Consider the following 13,079-nt stretch of genomic DNA (forward strand, 5'->3'; position numbering starts at 1 on the left):
CAACAGCCATGCCAAGGCCAGTGACCTGGATAGTAAATTGGTCCTGAGACAAAATATCCTGATATGGAAGCGCCCACAGAGCTTCCATCAAACCAAGTCGGCATACGACATTCATCTGGCCCACTCCAGGGCAACGAGTATCAGAATGCCCTCAATCTCCGTCCTGCTAATCCAACAAGGAAAATGTTTCAGGCCCCAATGAGACCTCGTGTAGCAGGAACGAGTGCTCCTGAGTGTAATTTACACGTGAAGATGTGTGTCACGTTGTCACCTAAAAGAAGCTCCTACTCCTTTTTTGGTGACAAGCTTAGCGTGATTTTTAAGCAAGCGTTTTGCCATGACTGGCATGCGACAACCATGATGGAATCACACCGCAATTGGGGCACCATCGAGAATAATGACACCCAAACACATGATGCGCATTTTGCCGCGTTTTCGAAGGACGAGCAGAATCGTGGTTTCAGATTTCCTATTCGGAAGGGGGCCTCAATGAAGATGAGGTGTAGATTATAGTGTACTGATACCACGGAGCCTGCAGAGCATCCACTAAAGGATCCTTTTACCTACAAAACCTGGATGCCAGGAAGTCCACATCTAGTGTTCTCCACTTGTGACACAAATCTTGGAACTTTTCCAGTTATGGGGGCTGCTCCCTCAGGTCTCGACTGAGAACGTCTACCTGCCAGTGGTCTATTCCTGGGATGTACATGGCAGACAAGGAAAGAACATGATGTTCTGCCCAGGATGGCATCTGAACTGCCGGTCCTGTTATGCTGACTATTCTGGTTCCTAACTGAAGGTCGATGTACACCATTGTCCAACCGATTTTGGATTGAATGCCCTTCCCCAGAAAGTGGAGAGTCACATGACACTTGGACTGGAGAGCTGGAAATTGAGATTGGAGAGTTTGAAGCTTCTTGTGGGAAGGAAACATTCTGGTCTGAGTTGTGTCCAGCACCCCAAATAATAAGTCGGTTCCAACGATGATTCTGGAGGGTAAGGATCCATCTGAACCATTGTATTATTTGCAGTCATAGCCATGTTGTCAGACAAAGCCCATGCTAACCTCAACAAGAGGTACCACATCAGTGCAGTAGCAGTGATATTGGGGCCAGTACCCATTCGAGGTGCAGACAGGAGTCTGATGGGCATGGTCACAACTGGTTACTGTAAGGGCTCCACAGTAAAGTGTAGGAAAGGCTGAAGGTACTCATCCTTGATGTCCACGAAAGCCAGAAAGTGTCCCTGGTGCAAAGACAGTCCTTGATGTCCATGAAAGCCAGAAAGTGTCCCTGGTGCAAAGACAGTCCTGGTGGATTTTCAGAGATTTGACCTTCAAGATGGAGAACATGGACACCTAGGTACAGGACAACTGAGAGGTGTGCACTGATGCAGAAATGGTGGAAGAGGGAATCTGCTGCTGGACTGTATTACTGAGCTGAACCCTTTCACCGCACGTGACCTTGCTATCTGTCTATACTTGCTGGATCTGTGATTGCTACCCCTCTTGTTTCTTGAACCCCCTCACTAAAGGTACCTCTCATTCAAGGGGCTTAAAACTACTAAGGTATCTGGGGTGGTCCTCTAATTTCTGAAGACCCCCTTGACTTCCAGGCCAGGGTTATGGGAAGAGACCCTTGTCCTCAGCAACATGGGGTCAAAGTGTTGTGGAGCCCCCCATGTTGAGAGCATGTGGAGGGGTCCTCTAACTTCTGAAGAGGTTTCCAAATTCTAATAAGCCACCCGTCTGCAAACCCCCTTGACTTCCAGGCCAGGGTTATGGGGAAGAGGCCCTTGTCCTCATCAACATGGGGTCAAAGTGCTGTGGAACCCCCCATGTTGAGAGCATGTGGGGGGTCCTCTAATTTCTGAAGAGGTTTCCAAATTCTAATAAACCCCCCCCCCCCGTCTGCAGATCCCCTTGACTTCCTCATCAACATGGGGTCAAAGTGTTGTGGAGCCCCCCATGTTGAGAGCTTGTGGGGGGGTCCTCTAATTTCTGAAGAGGTTTCCAAATTCTAATAAGCCCCCCGTCTGCAAACCCCCTTGACTTCCAGGCCAGGGTTATGGGGAAGAGGCCCTTGTCCTCATCAACATGGGGTCAAAGTGCTGTGGAACCCTCCATGTTGAGAGCATGTGGCCTTCTAGGGTTAAGGATGGTGAGCGCACGCTCGTCCCCCCTTACCTGGTCAGCCAGGCTGCATGCTTGGATTATGGATCTAGTCTGGAATGTTAGGGTGACCCCACCCATTTTTTCATTATTTTTGTGGGGGGTTTTCCCATAAATATATGCTCATCCCTCTTTTTTCTGGCCAACCATGCCGCATGCCTGGATTAAGTGTCTGGTATAGAATTTTAGGGGGACCCCGAGCATTTTTTTCTTGATTTTTGGGGGTGGTTCCCGTAAATCCATTCCAGCCCTGGGAAGTGCCTGGTAGGAATTATGGGGAATACCCACTCCAATTTTTTATTGTGTCTCCCATTAAAACCTTTATCAGGGCCTTAAATATCCATATCAAATCTTATACGAGCATGCAGGGCTGCTACGAATAATGGGGAATCACCACCTTTTTTTTTGCCAAGATCAGCTTGAGGTTTGTAGATGCAGACTGACCAAATCTGGCCACTTCATTGGCCAGTTTGGTGAACTCCAAGTAGACAAAGTATGCTGAGAACCTTGCGTTGCAGCAAACTTAAACCTCCTTGCAAGTAATTAATGAGGATAAGCTCCTGAGCGCGGCCATATTATTGTTTCCCATATTTGAAGACATGTTGGCATACAGCAAAATCGACATGCCCCATGTCTTAGAAATTTGTTCCACGGTCATTTTTGGTGGGCATTCATAGATGTGCTCAGGTTTGAGTATTGTTTTATGATGAACAGAGTATTCCTCCAGGTCTGCTGGTCTACAACAAAATGGCCAAGAAGAACCAATCACAGCAGAACCTGCCTTTTACCCATGACGCTAAGCATTGGGGGATGGGAGCTATTGTTGCAGGAAGTGAATGGAACAGAGTTGCGAGCAATGGAGGCAACCTGCACCAACCTGACGGAGAGAGTATTACGGCTCGCCCTAGAGATCATCTACCTGCTGACCGGGGAGGTGAGGAGGATTTTGGGAGCATGCCCTCCACGTTTGGTTCATTTTGTTGACTGATACCTGACCGAAAAATAACTTTCTTCCAGTTTTATTCCAGCGACAAATCACCATGAAGTTGCCAATGAATGTAATTTTTTTTTTTTTACAACTTTTTATTACATTTCTAAATGGACAAAAAAATTTGACATTTCTATATATAACTTTTTTGTACTTATCAACGGATAATAATATTTATTAGTGTAACCAACAACAAGCTACAAGACAAAGTTTTCCGAAATTTGTGTTGACAGCTGGATAATTTAAAAACTTTTTTGTTTCAAAAACTTTTTTTTTTTAGCTAAATTATCCCATTTTTTATAGTATTATATATATTTATTAGTTTTATTTTTTTGTATATTTTATATTTTTATTTTATATTTTATTATATATTTTAATTATATTTATGAGACGTCCATATTTTCTTTACAGATTCTCTTTTCCTGAAATCTGGGCACTTTAAACAATTATTTGCTGAAAACAATTGCTGAGAAATGTCAACATTTTTTTTTTTTTTTTTTTTAATATATTCAGATTTTTTTTAACATTTAAAAAATTAATTATAACATATATTTGTAAATGCATTCCAAAAATGTAGGTTTGTATTTTTAAAGGCATATAGTATATTTGAAATGTATTTTTAAAGATATTTTTCATATATTTTGTAATAAAAACACATTTCAACATGCAGTATATATATATAAAAGTACCATGTGATCGGAGTGCAGGGTGTTTCTAAAAGTAGTGAATGCATGCAGATTGTTATTTCTTGTTCACTGTAGCTCTGCTCTCATTATTATTATTATTATAATATAGTATTTATATAGCGCCAAAGGGTTTGCTCAGCGCTGTACAATAGCAGGGGGACAGAACATGAGACAGGACAGAAACAATACAATACACGAGGGGTTCGAGGGCCCTGCTGTTTCGAGCTTACAATCTAGGAGGGAGGGGAAGTGGAACAAGAGGAAATGGCTGTGGGGAATGAAGTGGTAGGAGGAGTGGAGGAGGTCAGTTGTTAGGTGAGGGAGGGGTAGGCCTCCCTGAAAAGATGGGTCTTCAGGGTGCGTCTGAAGGTGATGAGGGTAGGTGACAGTCTAATGGACTGGGGTAGGGAATTCCAGAGGAGTGGGAGGTCCTGGAGAAATCCTGCAATCGGGCGTGGGAGGAAAAGACCAGGGAGCTAGAGGGTAGGAGGTCCTGTGAGGAGCGAAAGGCACGGGTAGGGTGGTATTTAGGTATCAGGTCGGTTAGGAAGTTTGGGGCGGCGTTGTGAATGGCTTTGTAGGTCAGGGTTAGCAGTTTGAATTTGATGCGTTGGGCAATCGGGAGCCAGTGAAGGTATTGGCAGAGGGGGGTGGCAGGTGTGGAGCGGTTGGTGAGGTGGATGAGTCCTGCCGCTGAATTCAGGATCGACTGGAGTGGGGATAACATTCGTTTGGGTAGGCCAGTGAGAAGGGAGTTGCAATAGTCCAGGCGTGAGATGATGAGGGAGTGTACGAGTTGTTTGGTAGTGTCCGGGGTGAGGAATGTACGTATCTTGGAGATGTTGCGGAGGTGGAGCCTGCATGATCTTGAAAGCAATTGGACGTGGTGTAGGAAGGAGAGGTGGGAGTCCAGGGTGACACCCAGGACTTTGGCATGTGGGGTGGGAGTGATGGTGGCGTTGTTAGTAGTGATGGAGAGGAGAGGATTTCCTTCCTCACGACCTCCCACCACCAGTTCATAATGAGGACCTTCAAAGTAGGCCACTACAAGATCAGTACAGAGAGGTACCATGAATGCAGGAAAACACAGTTGAATGCCCCGGACAGTGACTGATACAATGTGACTGAAGACAACCTAACCGGCAATTATGGGAAAAAATATCATTACCTCTGAAAGAGGCCATCAGTCAGATTGTAGCAAAGAGGGACGATGATGGCAGCAAGTTGCAACTTCGTTTGTTGGGAAATGTGTTGAAATAGTGATTGGTAATCTCTCTCCACAGAATAACATAGTTGTGAAGAAGACATCGGGAGATGGAGACTACTCCATTATGGTTCCTCTACATTTATTACTGGTTCCAGAAAGAAACAACGAACAGAAGATTTTAGAAGTCACCAAGAAGATCCTTGACCTCCTGATAGGAGAGGTGAGCGGTGTTGGGAATTCCGGGACATTTTCAGACAAAGGATGTGCCTGGATGGTGACTGTACCATTGTGTGTGTCAGGTTCCTATAGGTAGTTACGAGGTCTCCATGGCAGGTTCCTATATGATATTGAGATGTCTCCAGAGGCATTTTTTTTTTTTTACATTTTTATTCAGAGAAAGCGGATCAATTTTAATGTTAGCATCAAAGAAGAGATAAAAGAAGAAGAAGATCATAGTGTGGTGAAGGAGCAGCAGTATTTAGAAGGACACAAGGATCTCTACAAGGACGTCATGATGGACAATAAGCCGCCCCTCACATCACCGGGTAAGAGGAGACTTTATTGTAAAGGAGAGAGCAGTACGAAGGGTCCACCTAGATCACCCATCATCTGATAAACACATAGAAACAATTGATTCGGTCAGTGTGTTTGTTTCCTACAGGTGGATCCAGTCATGGAAAGCCACCAGAGAGATGTCCCCGTCCTCTGTACTCCCAGTATTCCACACAGAAAGATCACACCATCCCCCACCATCATCAGGTAGGTGGATCCAGTCATGGGAACCAACTAGAGAGATGTCCCCGTCCTCTGTATTCCCGGGATTCCACACAGGAAGGTCACACCATCCCTCACCATCATCGGGTAGATGGATCCAGTAATGGGAACCCACCAGAGAGATGTCCCCGTCCTCTGTATTCCACACAGGAAGGTCACACCATCCCTCACATCATCAGGTAGATGGATCCAATAATCGGAACCCACCAGAGAGATGTCCCCGTTCTCTGTACTTCCGAGATTCCACACAGGAAGGTCACACCATCCCTCACCATCATCAGGTAGATGGGACTGAGGATATTAAACTCAAACGTGGCTCTAAACTATATTACACAATATTCTTCTATGTAGTCTTGAGTTTAAAGTGCTTGCAATGATTTTGTGATTTTAGGGGGAAGAAGTGATTGACATCAAAACTGAGGTTAAAGAGGAAGAAAAGACGTATGTGAGGGGAAATCAACTGTCTTTGAAGGAAGCCGAAAGAACAGTGGCAATTTCCAAGGAGGAATCTTCTCTAGATCTCAGCACAGGTGATTATTATGTACAAAAATGTCCACAAATTTTATTGTGTGTACCTTTTTGTTCACATTTTACTTTCTTTTCCACAAGTTTTGGTAAGCAGATTGACAAAAAAAAAATTCTGAAAAATCAGCACGCCGTCATACAAATTTTTAGACAGAGTCAATTAAATTGGCTTGTTATGATATGGCAGAAATGTATCCAGTGTACTGACTGTATGCCACGTCCCATGTAGAGGAGATACTGTACACCATATGAAGGTCCATCTCCATTCCTCAATATAACGTCATGTTCCCAACAAATGAGGAGGAGATACTGGACACCATATGAAAGGTCTATCTCCATTCCTCAATATATCAACATGTTGCCAACAAATGAGGAGGAGATACTGGACACCATATGAAAGGTCTATCTCCATTCCTCAATATAACGTCATGTTCCCAACAAATGAGGAGGAGATACTGGACACCATATGAAAGGTCCATCTTCATTTCTCAAATTAACGTCATGTTTCCAACAAATGAGGAGGAGATACTGGACACCATGTGAAAGGTCCATCTCCATTCCTCAATATAACGTCATGTTCCCAACAAATGAGGAGGAGATACTGGACACCATATGAAAGGTCCATTTCCATTCCTCAATATAACGTCATGTTCCCAACAAATGAGGAGATACTGGACACCATATGAAAGGTCCATCTCCATTCCTCAATATAACGTCATGTTCCCAAACAATGAGAAGGAGATACTGGACACCATATGAAAGGTCCATCTCCATTCCTCAATATAACGTCATGTTCCCAACAAATGAGGAGGAGATACTGGACACCATATGAAAGGTCCATCTCCATTCCTCAATATAATGTCCTGTTCCCAACAAATGAGAAGGAGATACTGGACACCATATGGAAGGTCCATCTACATTCCTCAATATAACGTCATGTTCCCAACAAGAGATCTGGGGAACGGGTGACTGGCAGACTCATAACCGCAAAACATGAATAAGGAATATGTTATTATTTTTATAATAAAAAAATATATATATTTCTAACAGGAGGACACAATGGATGGAATACCTCAGAGGGATGTTGTATTTTATCTGCAGATTGTAGTAAAGACGATGATGTCATGGTACAGTGTTCTCCAGGAGTAATCATTGTTACTCAAAATTTACATAACAAACCTAATCATATGGTAAGGTCAACAAATCGCCCAACTTCTGAGGAGCCCAAAAATAAATTCCTTGCTATTCTCCCAAGGGTCCAACCAAGCGTCCACAAGGCAGAGAAATCACCAGATCCTCCTAATTCAGAGGAACCTTCTCCCAATAATTTCCATCCTTTTCAAAACGGTGAAAATGCACTCACAGAAACCCACGACCCGGCTGTACTCCAGACCATGGACACCACCGAAAGACGCTTTTCATGTTTCGAGTGTGAGATGAGCTTTACAAAGAAAACGGAACACCTCCGGCACCAGAGAACTCACACCGGGGAAAAGCCCTTCTCGTGTCTTGAGTGCGGAAAGGCTTTCGCCGAGAAATCGAATCTCAAAAGACATCAGAGAGTCCACACCGGTGAGAAGCCCTTTCCCTGTTCCGAGTGCGGAAAGAGCTTCTCTGATAAAGGGAACCGAGATCGGCACATGAGAGTTCACGCCGGCGAGAAGCCATCTTCCTGTCCAGAAGAGAATTCTCCACCGGAGAATACAAGTGACGTGTGGCCGCTGAAGAACAAATGGTGGAGTGTCGTGGGATGAATTATTGTGTCTGTAAAACATTCGTACAAAAAAGATGAGGCCTGAACGATCGGCCAACCCAACCTTAGTGAGGAGGTTGAGATGTTTGGTGTCACCACCACATCTCCATCATAGTGTGCAGAAGACTCATCTGGGAATTTGAAGTTGCCGGTATATTTATAGAAAAGTGAAAGAAAAACATATTTTATTTCCAACATAAATATTTAACCTCATGACCTCTAGAAGGTTTTACCACCTTCATGACCAGGGCGTTTTATTTGCTATTCAGCACTGCGCTTCTTTTAACTGGCTACTGCTCAGTCATGCAACACTGTATGCACCTGACATTTTTATAAAAAAAAATTCACACACAAATAAAGCTTTATTATGGTAATATTTCATCAGCGCGGGGAGATTTGTTTTTTATTGTAGAAATGAATAAAGACTGACAAGGGGGGTGGGCAGGAGTGGCAGTTGCCGTGGGTACAATGAGGATTTGAGGGGTTGTGCTAGAAGGGATGATTCAGAGGTGGGATTTGTACTAGGAGAGGGGATTTGTGCTGAAAGGGGAAACTTGGGGGGGGAATTAGTGCTAGGAGAGGGGATTTGGGGGTGATATGTGCTGAAAGGGGAAACTTGGAAAGGGGGAAATTAGTGCTGAAAAGGGAAACTTGAGGGGGGATTAGTGCTAGGAGAGGGGATTTGGGAATGATTTGTGCTGAAAGGGGAAACTTGGGGGGGGGGGGGGGTGAGTGCTAGGAGAGGGGATTTGGAGAGATTTGTGCTGAAAGGGGAAAATGGGGGGGGGATTAGTGCTAGGAGAAGGGATTTGTGCTGAAAGGGGAAACTTGGGGGGGGGGGGGGATTAGTGCTAGGAGAGGGGATTTGGGGGGATTTGGGCTGAAAGGGGAAACTCGGGGGGATTAGCGCTAGGAGAGGGGATTTGGGGGTGATTTGTGCTGAAAGGGGAAACTTGGGGGAGATTAGTGCTAGGAGAGGGGATTTGGGGGTGATTTGTGCTGAAAGGGGAAACTTGGGGGGGGGGGGGGTGAGTGCTAGAGGGGATTTCGGGGTGATTTGTGCTGAAAGGGGAAACCTGGGGGGGATTAGTGCTAGGAGAGGGGATTTGGGGGGATTTGTGCTGAAAGGGGAAACTTGGGGTGATTAGTGCTAGGAGAATGGATTTGAGGGGGGATTTGTGCTGTAAGGGGAAATTTGGGTAGGGGATTAGTGTTAGGAGAGGGGATTTGGGGGTGATTTGTGCTGAAAGGGGAAACTTGGAGGGGGGAAATTAGTGCTGAAAGGGGAAACATGGGGGGGGGGATTTGGGTGTGATTTGTGCTGAAAGGGGAAACATGGGGGGGGGGGGAGGTGAGTGCTAGGAGAGGGGATTTGGTGTGAATTGTGCTGAAAGGGCAAAATTGGGGGGGATTAGTGCCAGGAGAAGGGATTTGTGCTGAAAGGGGAAACTAGAGGGGGGGGGGGATTAGTGCTAGGAGAGGGGATTTGGGTGGTGATTTGTGCTGTAAAGGGAAACTTGGGGGGATAAGTGCTAGGAGAGGGGATTTGGGGGGGATTTGTGCTGAAAGGGGAAACTGGGGGGTTTAGTGCTAGGAGAGGGGATTTTGGGGTATTTGTGCTGAAAGGGGAACCTTGGGGGGGGGGATTAGTGCTGAAAGAGGAATCTTTATGGGGGGGGGGAGGATCAGTGCTAGGAGAGGGGATTTGGGGGGGGGGGGGTGATTTGTACTGAAAGGGTAAACTTGGGGGGAGAGGATAGTGCTAGGAGAGGGGTTTTAGGGGTGATTTGTGCTGAAAGGGGAAACTTGGTGGGGTAACTGCTAAGAGAGGGGATTTGGGGGTGATTTGTGCTGTTAGGGGAAACTTGGGGGGATTCATGCTAGGAGATGGGATTTGGGGGGATTTGTGCTGAAAGGGGAAACTTGGGGGATTTAGTGCTAGGAGAGGGGATTTGGGGGTGATTTGTGCTGAAAGGGGAAACTTGGGGGGGGGATTAGTATTGAAAGGGGAAACTTGTGGGGGATTGGTGCTAGGAGAAGGGATTTGGGGGGATTTGTGCTGAAAGGGGAAACTTTGGGTAGGGGATTAGTGTTAGGAGAGGAGATTTGGGGGCGATTTGTGCTGAAAGGGGAAACTTGGGGGGGGGTATTAATGCTGAAAGAGGAAACCTGGAAACCTGATGGGGGGGGGGAATAGTGCTAGGAGAGGGGATTTGGGGGGGGGGGGTGATTTGTACTGAAAGGGTAAACTTGGGGGAGGGGTTAGTGCTAGGAGAGGGGATTTGGGGGTGATTAGTGCTAAAAGGGGAAACTTGGGGGGGATGCTAGGAGAGGGGATTTGGAGTCATTTGAGCTGAAAGGGGAAAATGGGTGGGGGGGGGATTAGTGCTAAAAAAGGAAATTTAGGGGGGGGGATTAGTGCTAGGAGAGGGGATTTGGGGAGGATTTGTGCTGAAAGGCAAAACTTGAGGGGGGGATTAGTGCTAGGGGAGGAGATTTGGGGTGTGATTTGTGCTGTAAGGAGAAATTTAGGGGGGATTAGTGCTAGGAGAGGGGATTTGTGCTGAAAGGGGAAACTTGGGGGGGGGGGTTAGTTCTAGGAGAGGGGAGTTGGGGGGATTTGTGGTGAAAGGGGAAACTTGGGGTGATTAGTGCTAGGAGAAGGGATATGAGGGGGGATTTGTGCTGAAAGGGAAAACTTGGGGGGGGGGGGAATAGTGCTGAAACAGGAAACTTGAGGGGGGGGGGATTAGTGCTAGGAGAGATGATTTTGGGGGGGTGATTTGTACTGAAAGGGTAAACTTGGGGGGAGGGATTAGTGCTAGGAGAGGGGTTTTAGGGGTGATTTGTGCTGTTAGGGAAAACTTGGGGGGATTAGTGCAAGGAGAGGGGATTTGGGGGTGATTTGTGCTGAAAGGGGAAACTTGGGGGGGGGGGGATTAGTGCTAGGAGAGGGGAATTGGGCGTGATTTGTGCTGAAAGGGGAAACTTGGGGGGAGGGGTTAGTGCTAGGAGAGGGGTTTTAGGGGTGATTTGTGCTGAAAGGGGAAACTTGGGGAGGGGATTAGTGCTAGGAGAGGGGATTTGGAGTGATTTGTACTGAAAGGGTAAACTTGGGGGGAGGGATTAGTGCTAGGAGAGGGGATTTGGGTGGTGATTTGTGCTGTAAAGGGAAACTTGGGGGGATAAGTGCTAGGAGAGGGGATATGGGGGTGATTTGTGCTGAAAGGGGAAACTTGGGGGGGGATTAGTGCTAGGAGAGGGGATTTGGGGGTGATTTGTGCGGTTAGGGAAAACTTGGGGGGATTAGTGGTAGGAGAGGGGATTTGGGGGGGATTTGTGCCAAAAGGGGAAACTTGGGGGGATTAGTGCTAGGAGAGGGGATTTGGGGGTGATTTGTGCTGAAAGGGGAAACTTGGGGGAGATTAGTGCTAGGAAAGGGGATTTGGGGGTGATTTGTGCTGTAAGGGGAAACTTGGGGGGATTAGTGCTAGGAGAGGGGATTTGGGGGGTGACTTGTGCCGATAGGGGAAACTTGGGGGGGATTAGTGCTAGGAGAGGGGATTGGGGGGTGATTTGTGCTGAAAGGGGAAACTTGGGGGGGGGTGAGTGCTAGAGGGGATTTCGGGGTGATTTGTGCTGAAAGGGGAAACCTGGGGGGGATTAGTGCTAGGAGAGGGGATTTGGGGGGATTTGTGCTAAAAGGGGAAACCTGGGGTGATTAGTGCTAGGAGAATGGATTTGAGGGGGGATTTGTGCTGAAAGGGGAAATTTGGGTAGGGGATTAGTGTTAGGAGAGGGGATTTGGGGGTGATTTGTGCTGAAAGGGGAAACTTGGAGGGGGGAAATTAGTGCTGAAAGGGGAAACGTGGGGGGGATTAGTGATAGGAGAGGGGATTTGGGGGATGATTTGTGCTGTAAGGGGAAACTAGGGGGGGATTAGTGCTAGGAGAGGGGATTTTGGGGTGATTTGTGCTGTTAGGGGAAACTTGGGGGGATTAGTGCTAGGAGAGGGGATTTGGGGGTGATTTGTGCTGAAAGGGGAAACTTGGGGGGTGGATTAGTGTTGAAAGGGGAAGCATGGGGGGATTAGTGCTAGGAGAGGGGATTTGGGAGGATTGGTGGTGAAAGGGGAAACTTGGGGTGATAAGTGCTAGGAGAAGGGATTTGAAGGGGGGATTTGTGCTGAAAGGGAAAACTTGGGGGGGGGAATAGTGCTGAAACAGGAAACTTGAGGGGGGGGGATTAGTGCTAGGAGAGGGGATTTGGGGGGGGGGTGTGATTTGTACTGAAAAAGGAAACTTGGAGGGGGGGGGGTTAATGCTAGCAGAGGGGATTTGGGGTTGATTTGTGCTGTTAGGGGAAACTTGGGGGGATTAGTGCTAGGAGAGGGGATTTGGGGGGATTTGTGCTGAAAGGGGAAACTTGAAGGGGGATTAGTGCTAGGAGAGGGGATTTGGGGGTGATTTGTGCTGAAAGGGGAAACTTGAAGGGGGATTAGTGCTAGGAGAGGGGATTTGGGGGGATTTGTGCTGAAAGGGGAAACTTGGGGTGATTAGTGCTAGGAGAATGGATTTGAGGGGGGATTTGTGCTGTAAGGGGAAATTTGGGTAGGGGATTAGTGTTAGGAGAGGGGATTTGGGGGTGATTTGTGCTGAAAGGGGAAACTTGGAGGGGGGAAATTAGTGCTGAAAGGGGAAACATGGGGGGGGGGGATTAGTGCTAGGAGAGGGGATTTGGGTGTGATTTGTGCTGAAAGGGGAAACATGGGGGGGGGGAGGTGAGTGCTAGGAGAGGGGATTTGGTGTGATTTGTGCTGAAAGGGCAAAATTGGGGGGGATTAGTGCCAGGAGAAGGGATTTGTGCTGAAAGGGGAAACTTGGGGGGGGGGGGATTAGTGCTAGGAGAGGGGATTTGGGTGGTGATTTGTGCTGTAAAGGGAAACTTGGGGGGATAAGTGCTAGGAGAGGGGATTT

The 13,079-nt window shown here is 46.9% G+C and overlaps 3 protein-coding genes across 3 annotated transcripts in view; all 3 read left to right on the top strand.

The window, feature by feature from the left end:
* Window positions 1-13,079, top strand: part of LOC149453466 (uncharacterized) — a 130,294-nt gene that overhangs the window by 51,873 nt on the left and 65,342 nt on the right. Inside the window, exon 25 of the mRNA XM_089688647.1 lies at window positions 7,792-7,947. Within this exon, the coding sequence (XP_089544773.1) occupies window positions 7,792-7,947 (156 nt within the window). The remainder of the gene's footprint in view (window positions 1-7,791; window positions 7,948-13,079) is intronic.
* Window positions 3,012-6,340, top strand: LOC149453467 (uncharacterized). Its single transcript, XM_089688544.1, has 5 exons — window positions 3,012-3,104; window positions 5,128-5,271; window positions 5,446-5,596; window positions 5,713-6,106; window positions 6,217-6,340. The coding sequence occupies exons 1-4, from the start codon at window positions 3,027-3,029 to the stop codon at window positions 6,006-6,008; spliced, it is 669 nt and encodes a 222-aa protein (XP_089544670.1). The 5' UTR covers window positions 3,012-3,026; the 3' UTR covers window positions 6,009-6,106; window positions 6,217-6,340.
* The window catches only part of LOC149453468 (uncharacterized), a 43,706-nt gene continuing 36,850 nt past the window's right edge, over window positions 6,224-13,079 (top strand). The window contains exon 1 of the mRNA XM_089688471.1: window positions 6,224-6,355. The gene's annotated coding sequence lies outside the window, so the exon portion shown is untranslated. The remainder of the gene's footprint in view (window positions 6,356-13,079) is intronic.

This window comes from Staurois parvus, unplaced genomic scaffold, assembly GCF_062004578.1.
Source record: "Staurois parvus isolate SC_StPar_1 unplaced genomic scaffold, SC_StPar_1.0 ptg000449l, whole genome shotgun sequence".
Taxonomy (NCBI): domain Eukaryota; kingdom Metazoa; phylum Chordata; class Amphibia; order Anura; family Ranidae; genus Staurois; species Staurois parvus.